Raw genomic sequence first — 27,830 nt, 5'->3', positions numbered from 1 at the left:
ATAAGATAATTATAGTGGGCGATTTTAACATCCACATAGATGCTGAGAATGAAAGCCTCAACACTGCATTTAATCTATTATTAGACTCAACTGGCTTTGCTCAAATTGTAAATGAGTCCACCCACCACTTTAATCATACTTTAGATCTTGTTTTGACTTATGGTATGGAAATTGAAGACTTAACAGTATTCCCTGAAAACCCCCTTCTGTCTGATCATTTCTTAATAACATTTACATTTACTTTAATGGACTACCCAGCAGTGGGGAATAAGTTTCATTACAGTAGAAGTCTTTCGGAAAGCGCTGTAACTAGGTTTAAGGATATGATTCCTTCTTTATGTTCTCCAATGCCATATACCAACACAGTGCAGAGTAGCTACCTAAACTCTGTGAGTGAGATAGATTATCTCGTCAGTGGTTTTATATCCTCATTGAGGACAACTTTGGATGCTGTAGCTCCTCTGAAAAAGAGAGCCTTAAGTCAGAAGTGCCTGACTCCGTGGTATAACTCACAAACTCGCAGCTTAAAGCAGATAACCCGTAAGTTGGAGAGGAAATGGCGTCTCACTAATTTAGAAGATCTTCACTTAGCCTGGAAAAAGAGTCTGTTGCTCTATAAAAAAGCCCTCCGTAAAGCTAGGACATCTTACTACTCATCACTAATTGAAGAAAATAAGAGCAATCCCAGGTTTATTTTCAGCTCTGTAGCCAGGCTGACAGAGTCAGAGCTCTATTGAGCCGAGTATTCCTTTAACTTTAACTAGTAATGACTTCATGACTTTCTTTACTAATAAAATTTTAACTATTAGAGAAAAAATTACTCATAACCATCCCAAAGACATATTGTTATCTTTGGCTGCTTTCAGTAATGCTGGTATTTGGTTAGACTCTTTCTCTCTGATTGTTCTGTCTGAGTTATTTTCATTAGTCACTTCCTCCAAACCATCAACATGTCTATTAGACCCCATTCCTACCAGGCTGCTCAAGGAAGCCCTACCATTAATTAATGCTTCGATCTTAAATATGATCAATCTATCTTTATTAGTTGGCTATGTGCCACAGGCTTTTAAGGTGGCAGTAATTAAACCATTACTTAAAAAGCCATCACTTGATCCAGCTATCTTAGCTAATTATAGGCCAATCTCCAACCTTCCTTTTCTCTCAAAAATTCTTGAAAGGGTAGTTGTAAAACAGCTAACTGATCATCTGCAGAGGAATGGTCTATTTGAAGAGTTTCAGTCAGGTTTCAGAATTCATCATAGTACAGAAACAGCATTAGTGAAGGTTACAAATGATCTTATGGCTTCAGACAGTGGACTCATCTCTGTGCTTGTCCTGTTAGACCTCAGTGCTGCTTTTTGATACTGTTGACCATAAAATTTTATTACAGAGATTAGAGCATGCCATAGGTATTAAAGGCACTGCGCTGCGGTGGTTTGAATCATATTTATCTGATTACAATTTGTTCATGTAAATGGGGAGTCTTCTTCACAGACTAAGGTTAATTATGGAGTTCACAAGGTTCTGTGCTAGGACCAATTTTATTCACTTTATTAGTATTATTAGAAAGCATTGCTTAAATTTTCATTGTTACGTAGATGATACCCAGCTTTATCTATCCATGAAGCCAGAGGACACACACCAATTAGTTAAACTGCAGGAATGTCTTACAGACATAAAGACATGGATGACCTCTAATTTCTTGCTTTTAAATTCAAATAAAACTGAAGTTATTGTACTTGGTCCCACAAATCTTAGAAACATGGTGTCTAACCAGATCCTTACTCTGGATGGCATTACCCTGACCTCTAGTAATACTCTGAGAAATCTTGGAGTCATTTTTGATCAGGATATGTCCTTCAATGCGCATATTAAGCAAATATGTAGGACTACTTTTTTACATTTGCGCAATATCTCTAAAATCAGGTCTTGTCTCAGAGTGATGCTGAAAAACTACTTCATGCATTTATTTCCTCTAGGCTGGACTATTGTAATTCATTATTATCAGGTTGTCCTAAAAGTTCCCTGAAAAGCCTTCAGTTAATTCAAAATGCTGCAGCTAGAGTACTGACGGGGACTAGAAGGAGAGAGCATATTTCACCCATATTGGCCTCTCTTCATTGGCTTCCTGTTAATTCTAGAATAGAATTTATAATTCTTCTTACTTATAAGGTTTTGAATAATCAGGTCCCATCTTATCTCAGGGACCTCATAGTACCATATCACCCCAATAGACCACAGGCTTACTTGTAGTTCCTAGGGTTTTTAAGAGTAGAATGGGAGGCAGAGCCTTCAGCTTTCAGGCTCCTCTCCTGTGGAACCAGCTCCCAATTCGGATCAAGGAGACAGACACCCTCTCTACTTTTAAGATTAGGCTTAAAACTTTCCTTTTTGCTAAAGCTTATAGTTAGGGCTGGATCAGGTGACCCTGAACCATCCCTTAGTTATGCTGCTATAGACTTAGACTGCTGGGGGGTTCCCATGATGCACTTAGTGTTTCCTTCTTTTTGCTCTGTATGCACCACTCTGCATTTAATCATTAGTGATTGATCTGATCTCTGCTCCCTTCCACAGCATGTCTTTTTCCTGATTCTCTCCCCTCAGCCCCAACCAGTCCCAGCAGAAGACTGCCCCTCCTTGAACCTGGTTCTGCTGGAGGTTTCTTCCTGTTAAAAGGGAGTTTTTCCTTCCCACTGTCGCCAAGTGCTTGCTCATAGGGGGTCGTTTTGACCGTTGGGGTTTTTCTGTAATTATTGTTTAGCTTTTGCTTTACAATATAAAGCGCCTTGGGGCAACTGTTGTTGTGATTTGGCGCTATATAAATAAAATTTATTTGACATGCATTTTAACGCCTCGGCGCACGAGCGAAGTTACGATATTCTTCAGAATGACAATATACACAACATTCAACCAGCAGCATACACGTTGCTGTCATAGGCAACTGTCTGTAAAGTTTTTGGGCAAGTTATAACTTTCTAAACAGCGTAATTTGTAATGAAAGCCGCTTCATTTGTGCGGCTCTTTCGGCGCCATGTTTGTTTTTTCTGAGACAGCAGTAAGCTCCTCCTACCCCTCTAAACGGAGTGTGCATCCAGATTCACTCCAAACGGAGGGGTTTGAAGCCCTCCGCCTTCTCCTCCGCCTCGCTCCAAAAAGAGAATTGAGACACCCCTCTGTCTCTCGTGCACGCGCAAAACGGAGGGGAAGGGCCAAGGGGTAGAATTGAGATTCAGCCTAAGACTCATTTTGTCATCATGTTGTCTGTCACACAGGTAACAAACAAAACTAAGTCAGTTCAAATGTTTATTAACCTTAACTGTACAATTGTAAACACTTTTCTGTATCATACAGAGTGTCACTCAGTCTCAGTTTATGTGAATTGAGAGGAATTTCCAAATAATATGCTTATTTGTTCCACACAAAAGCAAGTTTACAATAAAACTAGAAGCATTCAGACTGCAAACCTCCGCCAAGGCCATGGGGTCACTGACGCCATAACATCTACACGCCGTGGAATCATTGAACCTAAAAAAGTCTAACAATGATGTTTGCTCAGTAGTAAAACAAGTTTAACCTGCTGTGACTGGATAGCATATATCCTTAGCGCTTGACATCAGCACTGATATTGATATTGCATGTGCTTATAGACAAAAACAAGAGACAAAATTCAATTTATTATTCAGCTAAACTGCAATTATATGAATTTTTTAACATTTATGAAACACTTCTCTAAACAAAGCCTTAGGGTCACTGACCCTAAAGAGATTCCCTTCTTGGTACAGTGATCTATTCAACAATTCAGTGTTACAACCAAAACTATGATACATACACTTTTCTTTTCTTTATATTTGACATCCTTGACCATGAAAACATACCACTAGAACTGGGAATCACTTTTATGTCTTTATTAGTTCAAAGGTTATTGTATAAAAATTATTTTTCGGTAATGGCGTTTTTCTTCTGGATCTAGCTCCATAACATTTGAAGCTACATCAAATCTGATGACACCTGGATTAATCTTTTAATTAAAAACCTGGATTAATCTTTTAAGTCACATAGCACTACTATTATTCTGAACACTACTGTATATGAGAAGGCTTCTGTCCTGTATCATGAAGGAAAAAGTCATTATCATCTTTCCCCTTCTTATTTTCCTCACGCATCTCTACCTTTTTCTTGTTTTCTTTGTTTGTATGTTGTAGTTTTTTTCTTTCTATGTATACTGTAAAAGAAATAACTATAAAAATGAATACAGTATACACACAGTTGTATGCAAAGGTTTGGGCATCCCTGATGATTTTCATCATTTTCCTTTATAAATCATTGGTTGTTTGGATCAGCAATTTCAATTAAATATATTCTGGTTGAAGGTACAAAATAAACAAAAATCACACCACAGATTTTCAATAATATTCAGGTCTGGGGATTGAGATGGTTATTCCAGAATGTTGTACTCGTTCCTCTGCATGAATGTAGCCTTAGTAGATTTTGAGCAGTGTTTAGGGTCGTTATCTTGAACATTGTTCTCAAGAATCTGCTGATATTGACTGGAATCCATGTGACCCTCAACTTTAACAAGATTCCCAGTACCTGTACTGGCCACACAGCGCCACAGCATGATGGAACCACCTCCAAATTTTACTGTAGGTAGCGATTGTTTTTCTTGGAATGTTACTGCCCCTTATGTCCAGATAACTCTATTTTAGTTTAATCAGTCCACAGCACCTTATTCCAAAATGAATGTGGCTTGTCCAAATGTGCTTTAGCATACTTCAAGCGACTGTGGCATGTACGCAGAAAAGGCTTCCTCTGCATTACAGCATCTCCTTGTGGAAATTGCGCTGTATAGTTGAACGATGTACAGAGACACTATCTGCAGCAAGATCATGTTGTGCATCTTTAGAGCAGGTCTGTGGGTTGACTGAGCGTTCGCACCATCCTTTGCTTCAGCTTATCTGAGATATTTCTTGATCTGCCACTTCGGGTCATAACTAGTACTGTGCCTGCGGTCTTGATGTTCAGCCATGATGTTGAACAGTCTTTGTTTTAAGGTCATTTGAGAGTTGTTTAGAGGCTCCCATGTTGCCACTCATTAGAAGAGATGCAAAGACGGGAAACATTTGCAAATGGCCACCTTAAATACCCTTTCTCATGATTGGATTCACCTGTGTAAGGAGCCCAAAGGTCAGTGAGCTTACCAAACCAATTTTGTGTTCCAATCATGAGTGCTAAATGTATTCACCCCCCGCCAGCCAGCCTCCTGTCCTGGACACCAGCTAGGACTCCCAAAATAACCTGTATATTTGTGTTGTCAAGTGTGTCTGTCTGTAGTATGGCCCAAGCAGAGGGTCACCCCTTTGAGTCTCGTCTGCTTCAGGTTTCTTACTTAAATCATCAGAGTTTTTCCTTTCCACTCTCGCCTATGTGCTTGCTCTCGGGGTTGGTAAGATTTGACCTTACTTGTGTGAAGTGCCTTGAGGCAGCTTTGTTGTGAATTGGCACTATAGAAATGAACTGAATTGAATTGTACAAGGTTACACACCACATGGTCAAAATGTTGTAGCTGACTTTGCCTCACAGTGAAAGTGATACAGTTTGTGTCTACCCAAGCATCATTGTGAGATGATGCTGTTGGCATTAGCATGTTTTGTCAATTACTGGTTGAGAATCATTGCATTCATGGTTTATCTTCTGAATCAGGTGACCATCTTCCTGCACTTCTTGTGGGTGGGGCCTCTCCAGGCAGCGGTGGTCGTGGGATTGCTGTGGCGAGAGATTGGACCATCCTGTTTAGCGGGCATGGTGGTCCTTATGATCCTTATGCCAATTCAGTCAATGTTTGGAGGGCTCTTTTCCAACTTTAGGTAATGAAATCATAAACTTGGGGACACACACACACACACACACACACCCCTTTTATAAATGAAATGTTGATCAAATTTTTATCAAAACCACCAGACATATTTGCAGTAAAGCTAGCTGCCATCTGTGCAAAAGCACAAATAACATTAAAATAGTGATGGGTAGAACTGTCATGCAATGGTCACGCTGTCTGTCTGACTTTTTCAGTTGCAAAGTCCAAGATGCTTGCTCATTTTCAAAATTGAAGTTTTCTTTTAAATATGCTTGTGGAAGTCATCTTAACATTGTAGTTAACTCTTAATTCTAGTGTAAAATCTCTAGGTTTTTGGGGTTGTACCTGTAAAGCCATGTCTAATCACCAGTGATGACTGTGTTCAGGAAGTCGGGTCACTGTTCCGCATTACAGCATGTCATGTGAGACTTCCAGTTGCAGTTGCTTCTGCTCTACTGTTCACAGCTTCTGCACAAATTTTGCTAACACTCTCCGTGTGCCCAAATCCTCTGTCAAAGTGAAATGCATAGAGCTTGTGCTTATTCCCACCTCATCTACAAGTTCTTGGATGATGTCACAATGGTCATCTATGAATAAAGTCTGTATTCTGTCAATTGTGTAGTTATTTCAGATTTTGAGTTCCTATCGGAACTTCATCACTCTCCACTGATGTGCGCCCATTTTTGAAATGGTTATATCGCTCCTTATTTGCGTTCTACTCATGGCATACAAAATAAATAAAGCCTCTTTAGGTTTTATTGGTGGGTTGTAAACCAGCTTTAGAGGTGTATATACTGCCACTTGGTCTATCTGTTAATAAATTGTCATTAATTATTCCAAGTCAGTATAGTACAGAAAGTGAAAGAATAAAATAATCAGAATGTACAACAAATATCTTAACACTATTTGGAAACAGCTTGATGGTGAAGTACAACCATATGGCACTTCTTAAAAGTCTGAATAAGAGCAGTCTGAGTGCTGTAGTTTTATTTATAGCCTAAAACTGCTGCTGATGCTTATGGTCTGCATATTTATTTAGTCTTCCAAAAAAAACGGTTCCAACGTGGTAAAACTATCCTTGACCTGGGTGAAGACTGGTACCTCTGCTCGTCGAAGTTAACTACAGTCGAATTACTTCATCCTCTTTATGTGATTTTAATTTGAGTTAGAAGATGACACTTATTGGTTTTGAGTTGTTGTTGATTTAAAAAAAAATGGCTGGACTCGTTTCCTCACTCACTCACCCGGTCATCCACATTTTTGCTGTACCAACACAGGGAACACAGATCCAGTATACTTCATATGATTTTATTGTGACAGTTTGTTAAAATTAATATTTTTTGCAAGCGAGCAAGCTTTTTATCAGCTAAACTTTATTTCTTTTTTCATAGGAGTAAAACTGCTGTTCTCACTGACACCCGAATCCGCACAATGAATGAAGTGGTTTCTGGAATTCGGATCATAAAGATGTATGCCTGGGAGAAACCATTTGCAGCTCTGGTTTCTGAGGTCAGAAGGTAAAATGTGCGTTATTTTTTTTTTTTTTTTCTTTATCAACTATCACAATGTTGTGTAGACTTATCTGATTTTACCCTTGATTTAGGGAATAACCCTGTTGTGTCTACCGGTCGCAAATTGAATTTTAAAAAGGAGTTTTAAGTGGCTGTTTGCGACTGTAATCCAGCATTAACATCCGCAAATCATCAAGTTATTACCATTCTAATCCAATTCCAACATTTGATCCGTTTATTTTTCTGTAAGCAATTCGGCCGGCTAATCGTTGTGAAAGGGTGTGGTTGGCTCGGCAAAGCTTACTGTTGCAACAGTGTCTTCATGCCAAACTGGAAATTCTGTGAGCAGACTCACAGATTTCTCCATCTCGTCAGCTGCATTGAGTTAAATCCACGGTAAATCAGTTGATCCATTAAATCCACGCAGGTTGGCATCATCCTTGCTGCAGTAGTTTTTATCGCCCTCAGGTGACAGTGCAATTATTTACATGTTTTTCTTAGCATAGCATTTTCTCTCTCACCTTGATCACCATGCATAAAGTCTGGATATTTTTTTATTTGTTTTTATTTTAGGAAGGAGATCTCCAAGATTATGATGAGCTCTTATCTGCGAGGCCTCAACATGTCATCCTTCTTCACTTCCAGCAAGATTATCATTTTTGTCACTTTCACACTTTATGTTCTTCTGGGAAACATCATATCAGCCAAGCGGGTGTTTGTGACGGTGTCTCTGTACATTACTGTGCAACTCAACGTGACCCTCTTCTTTCCAACTGCCATCGAGAAGCTGTTCGAGAGCCGTGTCAGCATTCGCAGGATTAAGGTTGTATGGCTGCTGGGGGATAATAAACTTCAATAATTGATCTGTTTGGAAAAGTGGGTGCTCCTTAGAGGGCCTTGGTAAAAACCGATTATGCTCAAATTCAGTCACATTTGAGATGGGTGTTTTTGGGTTGTCCAGTTGAAATTTGGTGAAAAGGCAAAGTTTTTTTCTTGTATGGGTCAAAACATTTTTCACCTAAAGTGGGAGGTCCTTAAAGGGTCTTGACGAAATGTGATCATTCTGACATATTAACTCAATTCATTTTAGACGCCAGCGACAATGGGGAGAAAATTTGAAACACCCGCTCCCTCCCCCCTTCCTTTCCCAGGAATGTCCAGTTGAAATTTGAAGATACAACAGATTTGCTTCACATTATCTTGGGCTCAATAACTTGTTCTGCAAATTGGGCAATGCTTGGAGGGTCTTGGTGAAATCACACCATGCTGCAATTCAGATTCACCTGAGATGCTCATTTGGAATACAGATTTAAGATGGGGTGAAAAGCTGGTACAGGACCACCAACCCATGTTATTGTGCACAAGAATCAATGCACTGTTTGTTAAAGTGGGCGGTCCTTAGAGGGTCTTGATGTAATCTGATCATATGTCTGGTTCAAAATTGGTGAACCTGCTTGTCATTGTCGCAAGCAGTAGTGCTTTGATTTCAGAATCTTGCAGAGCTTCATGAATGACAAGATTGTCTTGTTGCAAGATAATTTTTTTTGTGCAACAGTTTATACGGCTTGATAGCAATGGTCTGCAAACCTTTTCTGTGAAGGTGTGGATTGATTCTGACAGTTTGTTTACGCTCAAGAAGATGTATACTTCATTCATCTAAAGTAGTAGGCTGTATAGAGAATATTTTAGGTGCATAAAAGGCTTGAGGCTTGCTGCAACCCAGATATTTAATCGGACTGCTGATTTCCTATCTGTGAAGTCGAGCGTTGCTGCTGGTTTTCTATTGCTCTGTCATTTCAACATTCACCATTTTTGTGTCTTGTCGCAAGCATGTGATCAGCTTGAAACATATTTTCCGAGTTACAAGTTGTAGTGGTGTGTGGGTGTTTTTAAAGCTAGTTTGGGAGGTGGTGCAACATGTATATACAGCAAAATTGCATGTTCGTTATTAATACTGAGCATTTACACAGGGCTTTCTAAGGAATTGGTGCACTAAACAAAATAAACTCCAATAATAACAGTGCACTACAACAACTTTTCATGCAACTGTTCCACAGTGATTGACAGTATAGTCTTCTGGGGACTCGTACAACACGGAGTGTGCTGCGTAAAACCTGTATGAAGATGATAAATGTATGACCTAATGACACAGCTGAAACTGACTAACAAAGAACTGCTCTCTTTTCCTTTCTTCTCTGCAAAGCAATTCCTTTTGCTAGATGAGATCACCAAAAACAATGTACTGCTTCAGGGAGATGAGAAGGATGTGTCTGTTGAGATCCAGGATCTGACCTGCTATTGGAACAAGGTCATGAATTTATTTATTTGCTGTGACAGAAACGGTGTTTAAAGCATAGCACATTCTTCAGATTAGAATCTTTGAAAGATGTGCTTTGATTTATTATTATTGGTGATCCAGATTGAAAACAAGGGAGATGCCAAAGGGACTTGCTATTTATATTAACTGTGTTCGGGGGGGGGGGGAGCAGAACCTCAAACTATTCAACCTTGGAGCAAAGTACTATCATGTCCTTAAGTATTTGAACAGTGGCATCTTTAATTTTGCCTCTCTACACAATCACAATAGAGTTGAGATTAAATGAAGAGCTCTTTGTACTGGAGATTTTTTTTTTTCTTCGAAATGTCGAACAAAAAAAATCCCATTAACCATTTGTGCATTACAGCCATTTTAGTACGTAGTCCTTACATTTTCAGAGCCCATATGTAATCTGACAAACTTGAGTACTTTACAGGCTTTTTCTTTTGACAAGTCAGTTGATGGATACATTAACACCCTGATTATGTTAATAATGATTACACGAGCAACGCAAAAGGTCACGAATGATCATCAAGGACAAGTGGTCCTGATCAGAATTCAGGATCAAGGATGAGGGATCAGGGATGTGATCTCGATCAAAGGGGAGCAATCACAGGCCCATGTCAGTGATCAAGAACATCTTTCTACATCAGAAACGAAGATGAACAATTAGTTATCAAACTCACAATCAGAATCTGATGATGATGGTCTATGGATAGTCATACTTTGGTCCAAGCCCTGTTATTTATCACACTCCTGAAAGAACCACAATTTTAGTCTTAAGTTTGAAAGTAGGAGTAAATGTGATGAATTCTTAGCACATAAAGCCTCAGTCCCACTGAATAATAAGCCATGAATAATGAGCCATGCATGGGTGTGTCAGTGATTATTCAAAGAATGGTCCACATTTTAAGCCGTCATGTATCCGCATGTGCCAGGTATCAGCCTCTAATGAGCCAGGACTGACCTGTCATTTGAGCCCCATCCAGCCTCGAGTGGCTTGTGTCGCTGCATATAATCCACTTCAAGTCACATATGTTCCATGTAGCACCATGATAATACGATGTTAGTGCACGTATAGTCATGGGTTTGGTTCAAACCCCCAGCCCTCCCACACCTGGTCCCTTTAAAGTGTGGGTTTTCAGTTCACAGCAGCTATTCAAGGTGTCACATTTTTTTAAAACACAGTCCAAAAAAAAGACACTGCACTTGAGTGCGTGCACGCTGCACTGAGTGAGTGCACACTCCCGCACCAGGGGATACAAGTTCTGATGGGGATAACTACTTTGGCACGACACCGGCTGCTGTACACCTGTGTTCCAGAGTCAAATGCAGCAGTTCTCTGCATTCACCCAGCTCTCTGTGACCACAAAAAGACACCAGAATGATGGTGCTGCTTTAATTATATACACCTGCTGTGGCAACTGTGGATCACTTCCCAAAAAAAATGTATTTCTTTATTTCTTCCGCAGCTTGCAGTCACCGTGATCCAACTTTTAACTTTGTGTTACGTCTGCAAAATCGCTCTTTTGCATGCTCTCCTTCTGCGTTCCTGGACGGCTTTGCGCTCCTTCCCACCGGCTTCCTTTCTGTCCGCGGCTTCACTGGCGTTATTTCTTCTGTGGCTTTAAACACACAGCCACTTTGACACTGTGATCCAACTTTTAACTTTGGGTTCGTCCGTTATTGACTGCAAAATCACTCTTTTGCAAGCTGGCGTGTTGCGTAAATGCTCGTCTTGGGTGCCATTCAGCGCGCACATAGTGCGGCTCATCTAATCCATTAACAAGATGGTAAATCCATCATAAACATATTTTTACAGCTAGGAATGAACATGCAACTGTTTTACCAAGCTATAAAAATAGTTACAAATAGTTACCTTTTAAGCTGTTCTAAATACGTTTGATAGAGAGACTGACTGAACAAACATTCTTCTGTGATTCCAGAAGCAATTAGAGGTGTTTTCAACATCCAAACTGACAGAAAATGATTAATCTGCTACAAAATAAATATTTTATATGCAGTGTCCGGCGCCCAAAGCAGGTGGAATTGTGTGCGCAAGAGGGCTGAGCCTCTCCAAAAATAGCCTCTCAGGGCCTTGTAGCTGCCAGGCACTCGGATAATGGCCTTTTAGCAGCCTCGTCCTCACCACACACATGCCTCTATTATCCTCGTTAGTCCTCGTAGTAACTCGTACACAAACTGCCCCACAGTGCTGTTGCTAAATTTTGAACATTTTGAAATTAGTGTCACGCTCAGAGATGAGCCTCGTTAACCGAATGTACTGCCTCTCAGAGCCACTATTCTTGTTATTCTGATAGTTGAATAAATCCTCTCGTAGCCAAAAAAAAAAAACATGCTGCGTGGCTCATTGTTCATGGTTTATTATTTGGTGGTTGCCAGGTATGCAGGACTGTTTGAAAGCTCCCTCAGGTGCTTCAGAGTTGCCAGTAGGGACCTGTGATTGCAGTGAGACTGAAGAGTTCAAAAATGATTACACAGAACTCTGACAGTATTGAATTCTGAATTGTAGTTCAAAGTATGCTGCAGATATTGACAAACCACAGACTGGTATCAGTGTCTCGGAACAAGACTGAGAGCCCAAAACATCTCAGTCTTGGGGTACACTGGCTTCATAAATTAACCTTACATAAATATAGAAATAGATGCAGATAAAGTAATAACTTGTATTAAAAGGGAGCAGTTATTACTTTCACTTTTGATACTCTGTGTGCTTCTTACCCTGTGAGCAGCTATACAGTGCTGCTGGAACCTCAGTTTCCCTGAGGGAGTCCTCCCAAGGGATCAGTGAAGTTCTATCTAATCTAATATTTGAAGGGTCCCTGTTAGGATTACAAATTTTGAAAATGCTAAAGTTTAAATTCTGAACTATGCAGCAATCATAGTTTGTGTGTATATATATATTACACTAAATACTCTTGTTTAATTTTAATCTAACTAAAACACTGCTGTGCAACTCCACAGGTCTTCAGAACATTTTGTTCATAGTTACTTGGTTGGTATGCCTAGTCATTAAAATGCCACTGCACCATGCTAGTTTGGATTAAAGACTTCAATAAATGTCAAGTGGGTACGTGTAGTCTCTTATTGCTCTGGGTGAGCTGAATAAACGCTTTAATGTTGTTTGTGGCCTGTTTGTACTGATCATGCTGGCCAGATGTGGCTTTGTTCATTTGTGTTTATGCGAGATGGCATTGTGCCTCACAGACTGAGGATCTGTTAGAAAAACCAACCTCTCTGGTTAGTGCATTTGGTTTCATTGCGGAAGGTTCCCGGTTCAAAACCCACCCCTGCCACATTTATCCATGTAATGTGGAGTTGCGTCAAGAAGGGCATCCGGTATAAAACTTGTGCCAATTCGACATGCAGACCCACCTTGGATCTGCTGTGGAGACAGAGTGAAAACAAGGGAGCAGCCGAAGGGACTTATTTTATTTATATAACATCAGAGGAAGGAAGAGGATCCAAACATGGGGCAAAGGCTTCAGGGGGTCATGGAGAAATGAGAGGGTTACTAATGAAAGGTGCATAATTGTGTGACTTTGTAACTTCTTTAAATATTATACTCCCTGCAGAATCTGGATGCGCCAACCCTCCAGAATATCTCTATGAATGTGCACTCTCCTCAGCTTGTTGCTGTAATTGGCCCTGTCGGGGCTGGAAAGGTCAGTTATCCTTCTTTTCATCATTTCAGTCATGAGGCAGGAAAGGGGCAAGATTTGTGACTAATCATAGCAGTATAGTCTGAATCATGTTAGGAGGAACAATGATAAAAAGCACTCTCTTCAAGTCATATCGTCAGTTTGGTCATGTCTGGCTCGTCTCTTTTGCTCCTCTAGTCGTCCCTGTTGAACGCTATTCTGGGAGAGTTGCACCAATCAGACGGCAGCGTGAGAGTCAGCGGTCAGCTGACTTATGCCTCTCAGCAGCCCTGGGTGTATCCTGGAACCATCCGCAGCAACATCCTGTTTGGGAAGGAGCTAAATGCCCATAAGTATGAGAAAGTCCTCAAGGCCTGTGCTCTGAAGAGGGTGAGATACTGAAACCTTTATTTTGATTTATAATCATATGAAACTGTTGAGGACTTACTGCAAACATATAGAGACAATTACAAGATGCTCTGCATTTGATCATCATAACATGCACTCTCAAGCACCACCCAGCCTTTGCACTGATGCTTAGTTACGGTGTCCAACTGTCCATGTGTGGAAAGTTCCACAGGTCACAGTGTTGCAACCTGTGTGATAGCAGGTGTAAGTTGCTTTTAAATGTGTTCATGGAGCTGATCATGTTTATGATTTTGTCCTTGAGCTTGTCAAGCCGATCGGTGAGAAATGCTAAATCCAAGAGTCACTGACTGTCTTCCAGCTGTGCATAATCAGCATTGTTTGAACATTTCAGACATTTTTTAATTTCGGGCAACAATTCAGAAAACCATTCCAGAAATTTACATCTGTGTGCAGCAGCAGATCTGTGTCTGCACGTGGACTAGCTATTTACACCACGGATGATGCAACTATGGTCAAACTAAATCCTTATTTACGCCACAGTGGTGTAAATAAATAACTACCAAATGATGGTCAGGCTTTTTCCATTTGTACTGTTACTAATGTTTTAAACATGTTTGCAACAGTGTCTAGTTGGAGAGATTTTTTTTAATGCACTTTCAGCACACGGTCTTATAAATTAAGAATGCCATCACTACTTTTTGGCATTTGTGGAATAGTACGGTGATAAGACTGCCATCCTTGTTTGCAGGATCTGGAGCTGCTTTCAGAAGGAGATCTGACTGTTATCGGGGACAGAGGAGCAACTCTCAGTGGAGGACAGAAAGCTCGAGTCAATCTGGCGAGGTGCGAGAATTAACCAAATTAGCAATGGGTTGACTGCATTATTGGAACATGGCCAGGCCAGTTTTCTTTAAAGACAAATTGCAAATGGATATGTGGGAAAAAAAGTAGGAGCTGTCTTGTTTCTGCATATTAAAACGGTATATAATGAGTGCAAACCATTAAAGCCTAAACTTGGATGGCCCCCCACCCTCAAGGGCTACTACTTTGTCATAGTGGGGAGCTTGCAAGCTTTAGTGATCCCGTGAGCTATGCCAGACAGGGCTACCCATACTGGACAGGTCGAAGGATAGAAGACATACTAAATGTGGACCCTCCAGGTAGATGGAGCTTTTTAGCCTTGATAGGCAGTTCATCTAGGAGAAAGATAACTGATTACAAGCCTGGGTAGCTGGAGCCAGTTAGCCTTGGTAGGGAATCGTGTAGGAGAGGAAAACTCTGATTCCAAAGCTGGGTAGGTAGAACTCGTCAGCTGTGGTAGGCATTCATCTGTGAGAAGGATACTCTGAAAGAAAATCACCCTGGACACAGGGCTAACAACTCTGTTCAGGAAAAAAACATCCTTGTTACAGAAACAGCAACAGAGACAATGAACACTGCTGTGTGACAGGCTTCTAGAGTCATCACAAGATACTCGTATGAATGATAATGGTGAAAGCCAAAAGGAAAGCCCCTTTTCACACCGGGCTGCTTCGAGTTGCATCGGGCGTCGTCATGACACCACGTGGAAGCAACCCAGTGCCAAGACGATGCAGCTCAACGCCACAACAGCGTGAGAGGAGCAAACGACAAAGCAAAAAATTAAGCGTTTCTTTTTTTTTTTTTTTTTTTGTGTCCTCTGCTCGACGCAAAAATTAAGTGGTTTCAGCGCAAGTCAGAGCAACAGGAAGATACTTAACGTGACTGGAAGCCACACCCTCACAATACAACATTACCCGACACCAATTTATGATTCCTGCTGTGTTCCATTGTTCCTGAAGTATAAATCATGCAGGATTGTTTTTATACTGTGTACACAATGCAGTGAAACTACACGCTCAAAAAAGAGCACAGAAAAAAAAATGCTGATTGCAGCTGCTGCTCTTCCCTCTTCTTTCACAAAAGTGTTGAAATTAAGTCCATAAAAGTCCTGCTCACAGACTGATTGCCAGAGATAGGACATGTCCACATCCAGTAAAAAGTCCAGACATCTCCAGTCCACTCACAGATGATTTGTTCGCGCGTGCACGTGAACAATTTAAAAAACAAAATGTCTGGCTGCAGGAAGTTAGTTCCTTGTCCTCCCCTCTAGCTCTCTCATCCGTTGTCTTATTTTGCGCTTCATAATGCGCCAAACATTTTCAATGGGCGACAGGTCTGGACTGAGGGCAGGCCAGTCTAGTATCCGCAGTCTCTTACTACGAAGCCACGCTGTTGTAACGTGCAGAATGTGGCTTGGCATTGTTTTGCTGAAATAAGTAGGAATGTCCCTGAAAAAGATGTTGCTTGGATGGCAGCATGTGTTGCTTCAAAACCTGGATGTACCTTTCAGCATTGATGGTGCCATCACAGATGTGCAAGTTGCTCATGTCATGGGCACTAACACACCCCCATACCATCACAGATGCTGGCTTTTGAACTTTGCGCTGTGGAAGTGTGCCGATTTTTTTTCCCCTTTTTACTTAGAAGTCTCTACTAAATCCTGCACCTTTTCAACAGATGAGCGGTGACCGTTCACTACTGAACTTTGCGCTTGTAACAATCTGCATGGTTTTTTCCTCTTTTGTCCAGAGGACATGACATCCATGATTTCCAAAAAACAATTTGAAATGTGGACTCATCAGACCACAGCACACTTTTCCATTTTGTCTACGTCCATTTCAAATGAGCTCAGGCCCAGAGAAGATAGCGGCGTCTCTGGATGTTTTTGATGTATGGCTTTCGCTTTGCATGGTAGAGTTTTAACTCGCACTTGTAGATGTAGCGACGAACTGTGTTAACTGACAATGGATTTCTGATGTGTTCCTGAGCCCATGCAGTAAGATCCTTTACACAATGATGTTGGTTTTTAATGCAGTGCCGCCTGAGGGATCGAAGGTCACAAGCATTCATTGTTGGTTTTCAGCCTTGCTGCTTATGTGTAGAAAGTTCTCCAGATTCTCTGAATCTTCTGATATTATGGACTAGAGCCCGACCGATATAGCGGCCGGCCGATATAAGCCCTTTTCAAAGTACTCACTATCGGCCAAAATTTTGCTGATAGAACGCCAATAATTTCTCATAAACAGAACAGTTACTGGAATAATGTTTGTGTCGGCAATGTAAAAATGTCCTTTCACCATTTGTCCAGTAGATGGAGCTCTGACTCCATTCAACTGAGAGCTCCTTACACCCCTGCTTACATGTGTTCATCACTGGCTCCCGTAGTTCGTCACACTGCACTGATTGGCTGACAAAAGCATACAAGTAACTTTATAAGGATGTTGTTTGTAATAACTTTGCGATTTCATTCACCCCACATCTCTCCCGTTTCAGTTCAACTCAGTTTGAGTAACTCAGTTTATGTAGTAATGTGTCAAATATGCTTCATTGCGTCCGTCACACTTTTCATTAAGCCCATGTTGTGTAGACCTTATTTCTAGCATGAAAAACTTTCATTTACTGGTAAGAGGGTGAAACATTCATCTGATCGGCTAATTTATCGGCTATCGGCAAATCAGACGACTTATCGATTATCAGCATTTTTTCAACCAAATATTGTTATCGGCATCGACCTCAAAAAATCCATATTGGTCGGGCTCTATTATGGACTGTAGATGATGGAATCTCTAAATTCCTTGCAATTGAACTTTGAGAAACATTGTTCTTAAACTGTTGGGCTATTTTTTTTTTCATGCAGTTGTTCACAAAGTGGTGATCCTTGCCCCATCTTTGCTTGTAAATGGCTGAGCCTTTTGGGGATGCTCCTTTTATACCCAATCATGACACTCACCTGTTTCCAGTTAACCTGTGGACTGTTCCAAACAGGTGTTCTTTGAGCATTCATCAACTTTCCCAGTCTTTTGTTGCCCCTGTCCCAGCTTTTTTGAAATGTGTTATTGATATCCATTTCAAAATGAGCAAATATTTGCACAAAACCAAAAAACGTTTATCAGTTTGAACATTAAATATCTTGTCTTTGTGGTGTATTCAGTTGAATATAGGTTGAAGAGGATTTGCAAATTATTGTATTCTGTTTTTATTTACATTTCGCACAACATCCAAACTTCATTGGAAATGGAGTTGTACAAGGCAAGCAATGAGCATGAGTGGGGGTGGGGGTGGGGCAGGTTGGAAAAAATCACTTTGAGCTTGATCACAGCCCCCCCCCCACTCCTTTTTTCCTTTGTTAGACTGTGTTGGTTTGTTTGATCCTTGGTTTGAGTTTGTTTTTTGTGCACACACCCATTTGTTTACTGTGCTTGGCAGCTAACACTAGCTTTGGTATGTCTGTGAGCTGCTGCTTTTTATGTCCTGGAGAAGACTGAAATTTGAAACAGTCATTTAGCCTCTTTATTAGGAAAATAAAGCCTGTTTATTTAAAAAGTGTGCCTTGGAATTTTAGGGTGTGGAGAAGATAAGACTGCTTACTACTAAATCAGTCCAAGATATGCCTTTGAATCCAATGAGCACCCGTTTTTCATACCTGCATTTGATGTAATTAATTAATTTGAACACTCAGACTTTACAGAATTTATGGATGTTATGAAACTTAATGTCAACAAACTTTTAAATTGCTTTATTATTAATCAGTTGTCCAGGAATATGTAACAAATGTTAGTTGAAGTGTGAGGCTAAAATGTTGCTCCATTGATCAAAGTGGTACACCTGTCTATGTGATACTGTTGAGTTAAACTCTCTAAAGAATCTTATGTACATATAGCTGAAAGTAAGAACTCCAGTAAATGACCATGTGTTGTACTTGCAGTCACAAGAATGTTTTTTGTACATGTCTTGTCAGAGCTGTGTATCAGGATGCTGACATCTACCTCCTGGATGACCCTTTAAGTGCTGTGGATGCTGAAGTTGGGAGACACTTGTTTCAAAAGTGAGTTGCTGAAAGTTACAGTATAATGAAGTGATGAATGTCGGGCACACACCCGATGTAGTGTGGGTTTGATTTTTTGTGTGTGTGTGTTGTTTCTTTAAGTATGTAATCCATCCACTTTGGCAGGTTTTTTTCTGGATTGTATTTCACACTTTGGGCCTCATGCAAGAACATATTCATATCCTTGTCTCAAATACTTTACCTGTCTCACTCCAGGTTCCTAGAATGCTGGTAACCAAAATATAAGCATATGTTAACCTCTTGATTGCTGCTTGTGTGCAAACCTGTGCTTTCGCAAGAATGACTAATTAACATAAATACTCCAACAATACCTTATAAGGCATGTGCCCCTCCCATATATCAGATGTGTCAATCTTGTGTGAAAAAGATGACTTTTACAACTTCAGAGATTGAAGTACTGCTCTTACAGTTCAACAAACTGCATCATGTTTAACTGTGGAATTAGGGGACCTGGTTAAGCCAGTGAAGAGGATTATTATTATTATTTTTTTTAAATGCCATGTTGCCATACCATTGAAACAGGAGTGGCGCTAAGGGCATGGAGCTGTATATGAGAACTAGAGAACACACTCCCAATGCTGCACACTAAACAAAAACGTCCCTTCCAGGCAAAATATTGATGAAGTTCCTGGATGTTAATACATTTTCAATGGAGATTCGCGACTGAACACACTTATAAAAATGCTCGCAAAATACGTGCTAAAATGGCATTTTGACCTAAATATCGAGCCAGTAAAATTAAATTACATTAAATTATGTCAGGAAAGTATTAAACTTATTCTGACACACACATTCCCAAATATTAGTGTTGAAAGTTACATGGATCTGCGCTGTTCAAGCTGCTGAGCTGAGGCATCCTACTGCAGCAGCTGCTGTTCAACGCAGCGCAGCTCCTAAAACCATTACAATACATATATATATATTATATTATATTTACACAATTATCCTTTATTTACCGAGTTTTATTCATGAAGTCAGTGGTGTGGGTACACATCTCTGTGTGGGTGTGACTGTGAGCAGCACAGCGCGGGTCATTATAATCTCATTATTTTAAGATGAAAATTAAAAAAAAATCCCCAGTCTTGTCGAACAATTTTAATCACTAACGACAAGTATTTTAACTAGACATTGGTCTAGCAGTGGAAAATATCAACTAGACATAACTGAAGAGTCAATGGTCCGTATCATCAGGCGACACAGGTACGGCAGGAGACATACAGCTGTTTATCATCCAAATGTCACGGACAAAGTGACAAGAATAACCAAAACCACTTACTTATGGAAGAAAATATTGTCTCCCTTGTTCCTACGTTTGTGGCTTTGCCAACATGCGCAGCTTTCCGGCATATTCCATCTGTTTCTTGAACTTCTATGCACGCAAATCACTAACTTGCCCGGAATTAAAATGGCGATCACGCCTCCTTGTCGGCACATGGCTCAGCACTACTGCACTCTCCAGTTCTTATATACATCTCCATGGCTAGGGGGCACTATAGCTCCCTCTGGATTAGCCATAGCACCCCCAAGAAAATATTCACAGCAAAACAGTTTTTCCACATTTTATGTTACACCAATGGATGAAATTCATTTTTCCCCCTCAAAATTCTACTCACAACACCCTATAATGGCAACATGAAAAAAATTATTTTGAAATTTTTGCACATTTATTCAAAATTAAAAAAAAAAACAACTAAAATCTTGTGTAGATAAGTATTCACACCCTTTGTCCAATACTTTGTTGATGCTCCTTTGGCAGCAATTACAGCCTCAGGTCTTCTTGAATATGATGCCACAAGCTTGGTGCTCCTATCTTTGGGCTGTTTTGTCCATTCCTCTTTACATCTCCTCTCAAGCTCCATCAGGTTGGATGGGGAGCGTCGGTGAACAGCCATTTTCAGATCTGTCCAGAGATGTTCAATTGGATTCAGGTCTGGGCTCTGGCTGGGCCACTTAAGGACATTCACAGAGTTGTCCTGAAGCTACTCCTTTGATATCTTGGCTGTGTGCTGAGAGTCATTGTCCTGCTGAAAGATGAACCGTCGCCTCAGTCTGAGGTCAAGTTTTCATGCAGGATGTCTGAATCACAAAAGTTTTTACCTTTTGTGGGAGACTTCAGAAGCCTTTTCTCTGGGTATCATTATATCCTGTGTTTCAACCAAAAGGAAAAGACAGGCTGAGGAAAAAAAAAAATTCTTGAATCCAAGTTAAGACATGCTGAAAGAGAATATGGTGCGCGGCTTTCTTCACAGAAAATTAAAGCGGTATCTGCAATTCGATATGCTGTAGGCTTCCTCCTGACAACGGAAGCTTCAAATCAGATCAGATTCGCAAAACAAAAACTGTATGAAAGTGGTGACAAAGCAGGGAAATATTTGGCATACTTAACAAAAAAAGTCTGACTCTCAAACTATTGGCTCAGTTGTGGATAACCAAGGCAACGAGTGCTTTGATGCTTTAGGCATTAATAATGCTTTTTAAAGCTTTTACAAAAATCTGTATAAATCTGAACAACAACCTAACACATCTCAGAAAATGAATGAATCAAAAATGAATTTCTTTTCCTCACTGAACCTGCCTTGTCTGTCAGAAGAGCAGAAAACAGCTCTTGATGCCCCTGTTTCTTAAAAAAAAAAAAACTACTTCATGCCATTAAAAAGTTACAATCTGGTACGTCCCCTGGTCCAGATGGATTCACTGTGGAGTTTTATAAAGAATTCCATAATATATTAATTGTTCTGTTGAACATGCTTAATTACTCCTAACTAAAGGCACATTACCACAGTCCCTTAGAGAAGCAAATGTTTCCTTTATTTATTTATTTATTTATTTATTTTTTTAAGGCAAGATTCCTGAAGAATGTGCATCATATACAGCCATCTCATTCAGAAAATTATTCATAAAGTGTTAGTGGTCAGGTTGGAGAAAGTATTACCCATCTTAAAGAGGACCAAACTGGATTCATAACAGGTCGGAATTCTCATAACATGCACCGTATACTAAATATAATTCAATACTTCCAACATCACTCCAAAAGTGGCCTTGCGCTTTCTCTTAATGCGGAGAAGGCATTTGACCACAGAGTGGTCCTACTTGTATTACACACTAAATAAGTTTGGTCTGGGAACAATCTTCATAAACTGGATTAAAATCCTGTATAAAAATCCTCTCTCAGCAGTACTCACAAGTGGATTGTGCTCACCCTACTTGCTGTAGAACCTTTGGCTGAAGCTATTAGAGAGAATGATAGCATTAGTGGTCTTCGAATTGCGGATGGGGAACATAAAATCACACTTTATGCTGATGTTATAAATTTTCACTCAAATGAAAATTATATCCCCAAATCCACCTATCCACCCAAGGTATCACTTTGAAGAATATAATTTGAGTTATAGAGTTCACCAAGGTGTGCACAATGCTACTGTGATGATTTATGCACGTGGGAACACAGTGCCAGCTGTGAAGAAAAAAAAAATACATGCTGCGAAGGTTTTGTGCACGTGGGAACACAGCAGCTTTTCACATCACGCAGCTGCTGTTGAAATAAAAAAAAAAAAAACATGCCACACACAGGAATTGAACCTGCACTTTCCACAAGCTCTGATTGCCAGTCAGAAACTTTACCGCTGCGCTACCATCGCTGTCCTGTGAAAGGTGTGGGAAATTGCCTGATATCAGGAAGGACATGGATGTATTAAAAAAAAAAAAAATTTAAACCACGTACCATATAAAAACACCGTATTTTATTAAATCCCTCTTATCAAGTGGACAATACAAATAGGACTGGTCTGTTCCTCTGTAGATGACCCATGATCACAGACATACAGTCATGAAATGACATGATTGAGGAGCAGTGTGCGCTCATGTCTACATCTAATGGCCGGTGTGTCCTGCCCGACACACGTGTCTTGTGGACGGCGCGACGCAGGACTGACACCGCGTCATGTGGAACACAGCTCACATGGGTGACATGACAGTCAGATCACTGAATCAACTGAATTTACCACAAGTGGACTCTAGTTAAGCTGTAGAAACATCTCAAGGATGATCAGTGGGAACGGGGAGACACGTGAGCTCAATTTTGAGCTTCATGGCAAAGGCTGTGAATACTTGTGTACATGTGATTTCTTAGTTGTTTTTGATTTTTAAGAAATTTGCAAAAATCTCAGTTTTTTCACATTATTAGTATGGGGTATTGTGTGTAGAATTTTGAGTGGGGGAAAAAAATGAATTTCATCCATTTGAGAAAAAGACTAACAAAATGTGGGAAAAAGTAAAGTGCTGTGACTACTTTCCAGATGCATTGTATGTGTCCTAAAAATGTACAGATCATAAAACTTTATTGAACAGATGGTTGTGCCATAGTCTTATTTCTGCTAATAATTCCTAAAATCCTACACACTGTAGCTTTAGATCACTCATACAAGCCACTTGCAAACAAACCTTTTGTTATAAATGGTTTCTTGCGTGAGGTCCATTGTTGAGACACAGCATGCAGGATGTATTTGATCTACCAAACAAGGAAATCCTTGACAGTTTTCCACACCAGTGCAGTGAAAAAAAGTAGAATGCTTTTAACTGGACCTGAGACGGGAAGAGGGCTTGTGCTGCTTGTGTCTGGGACACAATGGAAACTGGCTCCACTCTTTCTCAGACAGTGCTGTCTCAACCAATTATAGAACACTATCAAGGAAGAGTGAAGCAGAAACCAAATTATTGTCTTTCAGTGATCTTTATTTACAGAAAGGTTCTTTGGTTATCTGGTAACTACTGGAGATTTCTAGTCGTAACTCTGAAACCTGACATGAATGTTTGTTAGGTGCATCTGTGGCCTGTTGAAGAATAAGCCTCGGATTGTGGTCACCCACCAGCTCCATTACCTGAAGGCGGTAGACCAGATAGTTGTCCTGAAAGAGGTTTGTTCCTGTAAATGTGATATGACTGAAAAATTGTAGTCTGTATCTGACAGTACAGTGTGATACTTTTAAAACTGTTTCTTTTAGTTATGACACACATCGCTCTCATAACTATACATTTAAATCACAGCATACGTATTTACAGTGCTGTGAAAGTTAGTGCATCCTTGAGGTTTTAAATGATTTCATTTTTTTGACATTAAAAACAAACAAAGAAATTCAGGCTTTTTATATTAAAACTTCTAAAATAATGCCCTTTAGAGATTTTCACTGCAAGTTTAATCATGAATTAAGAAATAAACATCTAAAAGCCAAAATGATGTGAATATGATGTGTAACTTGTATAAACAATTAATTTTGCATCTTCTTTCCTTTGGATAAGTCAGGGGATAGATGCGTGAAAATTTCCAAGACACTTAATAATTTTGGGCTTACGTCAATTATGAAGAAATCCAAGCAGTATGGTAAATCTGTGTGGAGCAGACAGTTATCAAAAACTAAGGGGGCTTACAAGGAGTAGACGAGTGAGGAAAGCCACCAAATCACCCAGACAGTCCTGAAGAAATTATAGGCTTCTGTGGCTGTGATTCAAGAAATTGCATCACCAGTTACACAGCTTTATGATGAAGTGGTATAGAGGAAGGTTTTTAAAAAGAACTTGAAAATTCTGCTGCAATCTTCCAGAAGGCACATCAGCGATGCAAGATTTGATCCGTTTTGTTGAAAGAAAATTCTTCTCTGCTTTACTCCACTATGAAGGTGAGGGGTGATGTAAAACTTGCACTATGCAAAATTTCTCCAGTCGCAGCCACAGAATCTTATCATTTCTTCAGGGTTGTCTGGGTGTCTTGGTGAGTTTCCTCACTCGTCTTTCTTGGAAATGTTCATACATCCATGCCCTGACTTGTCTGAAGAAAACTGGATGCCAAAGTGATGTTTACATGTGTTTCCTAAAGGGTGCACTTGCTTATTCACACCATCATTTTGGCTTTTAGATATTTATTTCTTTTAGTTCATGAGGTAGAGATAACTTTTCACTGTGCGTTTAAAGTGCATCATTTTAGAAAGTTTAATGTAAAAACAAAAACAAACCTGCTTTTTTTTTCTTTTCTTTTTTTTTTTGATATCATAAAATTCAAACATGTAAAAGCTGGAAGTAGACTTGCATTGAAATAAATGTGGTCAGATCTCAGAAAGAAATAGCTGATATGTATTTGTAAGACCCTTATGAATGCAGTAAAGTAAATCTGCAAGCCCAAATTTGTAATTCAGCAGAGAAATCTTCATTTAAAAATGACAAATTTGCTAAAATTTCAAACAGCTAAAATTTTGGCCCTCAGCGAAAACTGTTTGTACATCCGGGTCATTGCAGTGACGTCCGGCAGAAGACGGATCGCTCCCGCATTCAGTCCGATCCCGCATTGAAATTGATTTTATCTCTTAGTAATGTTACTGTTATACACATCCTGGTTTCAGCATCCAAACGTAAGCTGCAATGAATGTGAGATATAGCTCTGCATGCTCAGATCAGCGGCGACATCGACAGCGGGCGACGTTCTTCCCCGATGCTCGCTCTCTGCCTCCGCTGCGCTTACTGAATCTGCGTGCTCAGTAAATGCCGAAGCGGGCCCCGTATCTTCTGTGCAGCTGGCACCACGTCCCTGTCTACTGAATATGGAGGTGCAGCCAACTTGGCAAAAGTCCAGAGACTACGCTCGCTGTTTTGATGCGGAGCGGCCGGTGACACCTGTTGCTGCAAGGACAGACTTTCCGCAGTGCCGCACGTCTCGGTAATCGGAGCCGCAGAGCTCCGTGACCGCTGAGAGAGGTTTATATCTTTTTAATGACTTGGATTCTTTGCGTGTCCCGCCTCCGTACTCCGCGATGGTAACACCGGAGGCAAAAGACAGTAAATTTTCAATGCGACACCACTCAATCACACGGGCGTATGAAAAAGTCCCCCAGAATAATTTTCAAGCACAAATAAAAGAAATGTGTACTCACCAAACGTGTCGCAAGACAATATGAAGTTTTAAAAAAGTAGATCCTTCCGTATAAGACAAGAAAAAGGTGCAGATGCAAACTGACGTAAATCCACAAATTACAGTTGGCGCGCGCAATGCATGCTGGGATAGGGTCTTTTCCCTGACGTCTCGGCAGCGTCCCGGATGTGATGACAGTTTTGCGGAGGGCTAAATTTTAGCTGTAAATTTGTCATTTTTAAATGAAGATTTCTCCGTTGAATGACAGATCTGGGCTTGCAGATTTACTTTACTACATTCAGAAGGATCTTATGTGTAAATGTCTTTTTTTTTTTTTTTTGGTCCAAAGATCTGACTGCATTTATTTCAATGCAGGTCTACTTAAAGCATGCACTAACGTTTTCACAACACTGTAAATCCAGTAGATTTCTCAGAAGCATCACAACTTTCCATAAATAGTGTTGAAATGGAGGACCTTGGATAATGTCTTTAATCCCCTGGTGTGTGTAGTGAGCATTTTGCATGTCGGCACCCTTACATTTGGGGGACGGGGGGGGGGATGTGAGCCAGCAATGTAAAGTGCTTCAACTATAGAAGCGCGATATTATAATGTAGACCATTTACATCAATCTGGATAACTAAAAATGTACGTTGTGTACAATCACATTGCAGTTAAATGCATTATATTTTACAAGCTTCGCGCCACACGGCACAATGCGCCAGTTGCACAACGGTGTGGTATTGTCAAAAGTAAACAATCAGAAGAGGCTCTGGTGTTCAGACACTGATGCCATATCTGCACATGGCTGTAATGTTTTATTTGTACACTCAATGCATGTATGTAAGTGATTGAACAGATGACTAGACAGACAAATGGATCTCTTGTAAAGTCCCTCCCAGCCCTTCACTTGCATAATATGCTGTTATTCATACTCGTACATTATTGCAGGTGACTGACTTGTTCAGACGAGTAGCAGGTGTATGTGTGTTTTGAACCTGCTTATGTAAGGTACATCTGATGGTTTTACTCTGACAGTGCCAAACTTCACACTGTGTGGGTTTTTTTTATTTATATATTTTTTGGTAGTCTGTAGCACTAATGCTTTCTGACAAGACATCAGAGCACCAACCACATCTCAAGTGCACGTTATTGTGACTTAGAAGATGCGGTTGCTGTGTGTAAAATAACATCAGTGTTTGATGGAAACCAACATTTGCATTGTTGTATACTGCTTTGCACCTGATAGAAGATTGGATGGTGCAGGCTGTAAAACACAAGAGTTGCAACCTTCACCAACTTGATCTGGGTCACTTGCTGTATTGTCAGATAGCCACACTGTGGCTTCACAGGCCATGATTCCTGCCATATCACAGTTGCCAATATTATCCCTGTTGTTAAGGTCACTGTTATCTTAGTTCAGTAAAGCAGAGTTCTGTTGCCTCCATTACTTGGCTGTATTGTTTACTGCAAACCATCCTGTATAGGTCACAGGTAATGTTTTACCCTTGTTCAGTGCTCTGGCCGTCTTCTAAAAGTCAGTTGCTTTGTTGCAAAGGACTTTTTCAGCCATAGTCTGATCTAATAACTTCCTGTTTGCAAATTGCATGTTTATACCTAGCGTTGCTAGATTTTATATAATCCAAGCTTGCATGTATTTCCCAGGACTTGAGCCTTTATGGTTCCTTTACTTCTGAATGATGTGCAACCTCTTGCTTATCCCAACCATATGACTTAGATTAAATTGTTTCCCCATTGATAGAATTTTAGGGCCCCTTCGCCAAATGGCACACGAAAAATCGTGAAAAATCGGACCTGCCTCTAACGCCTCGTACACCTGTCTCCACAACCATTTGTGCACACCAGCAGCTGAAAGACAGAGTGCCCTGTGAGTGCCCATTCGATCCCTCTCTCGGCAGGTGTCAGCCAAATTCCAGGTGTCACACATGAACATCCAACACCACTCGCCGAGCACTTTGCGCAGCCAGCACGAAAATAGTGAGCGGGCGACCACTGTCGAGCTGGCTGTGAAATTTAAGTGTCCCAAGAGTGTGGCGTTGTCAAACAACACACTTGGTGTGCCAGAGTGTGTGCTCCCCCCTCAACATACACTCAACAAAAATATAAACGCAACACTTTTGGTTTTGCTCCCATTTTGTGTGAGATGAACTCAAAGATCTAAAACTTTTTCCACATACACAATATCACCATTTCCCTCAAATATTGTTCACAAACCAGTCTAAATCTGTGATAGTGAGGACTTCTCCTTTGCTGAGATAATCCATCCCACCTCACAG

The 27,830-nt window shown here is 40.3% G+C and overlaps 1 protein-coding gene across 3 annotated transcripts in view; it reads left to right on the top strand.

Moving 5' to 3' along the window:
* LOC117515689 (multidrug resistance-associated protein 4-like) overlaps nucleotides 1–27,830 on the top strand; it is a 216,465-nt gene that overhangs the window by 50,236 nt on the left and 138,399 nt on the right. For all 3 annotated transcript variants that reach the window (XM_034176378.1, XM_034176386.1, XM_034176371.1), the window contains exons 6-14: nucleotides 5,701–5,864; nucleotides 7,246–7,371; nucleotides 7,939–8,188; nucleotides 9,569–9,673; nucleotides 13,279–13,368; nucleotides 13,543–13,734; nucleotides 14,462–14,556; nucleotides 18,533–18,619; nucleotides 23,457–23,553. In XM_034176378.1, the coding sequence (XP_034032269.1) occupies nucleotides 5,701–5,864; nucleotides 7,246–7,371; nucleotides 7,939–8,188; nucleotides 9,569–9,673; nucleotides 13,279–13,368; nucleotides 13,543–13,734; nucleotides 14,462–14,556; nucleotides 18,533–18,619; nucleotides 23,457–23,553 (1,206 nt within the window). The remainder of the gene's footprint in view (nucleotides 1–5,700; nucleotides 5,865–7,245; nucleotides 7,372–7,938; nucleotides 8,189–9,568; nucleotides 9,674–13,278; nucleotides 13,369–13,542; nucleotides 13,735–14,461; nucleotides 14,557–18,532; nucleotides 18,620–23,456; nucleotides 23,554–27,830) is intronic.

The sequence above is a fragment of the Thalassophryne amazonica genome, chromosome 1 (assembly GCF_902500255.1).
Source record: "Thalassophryne amazonica chromosome 1, fThaAma1.1, whole genome shotgun sequence".
In the NCBI taxonomy this organism is placed as follows: domain Eukaryota; kingdom Metazoa; phylum Chordata; class Actinopteri; order Batrachoidiformes; family Batrachoididae; genus Thalassophryne; species Thalassophryne amazonica.
This window is presented reverse-complemented; position numbering and strand designations above follow the sequence as displayed.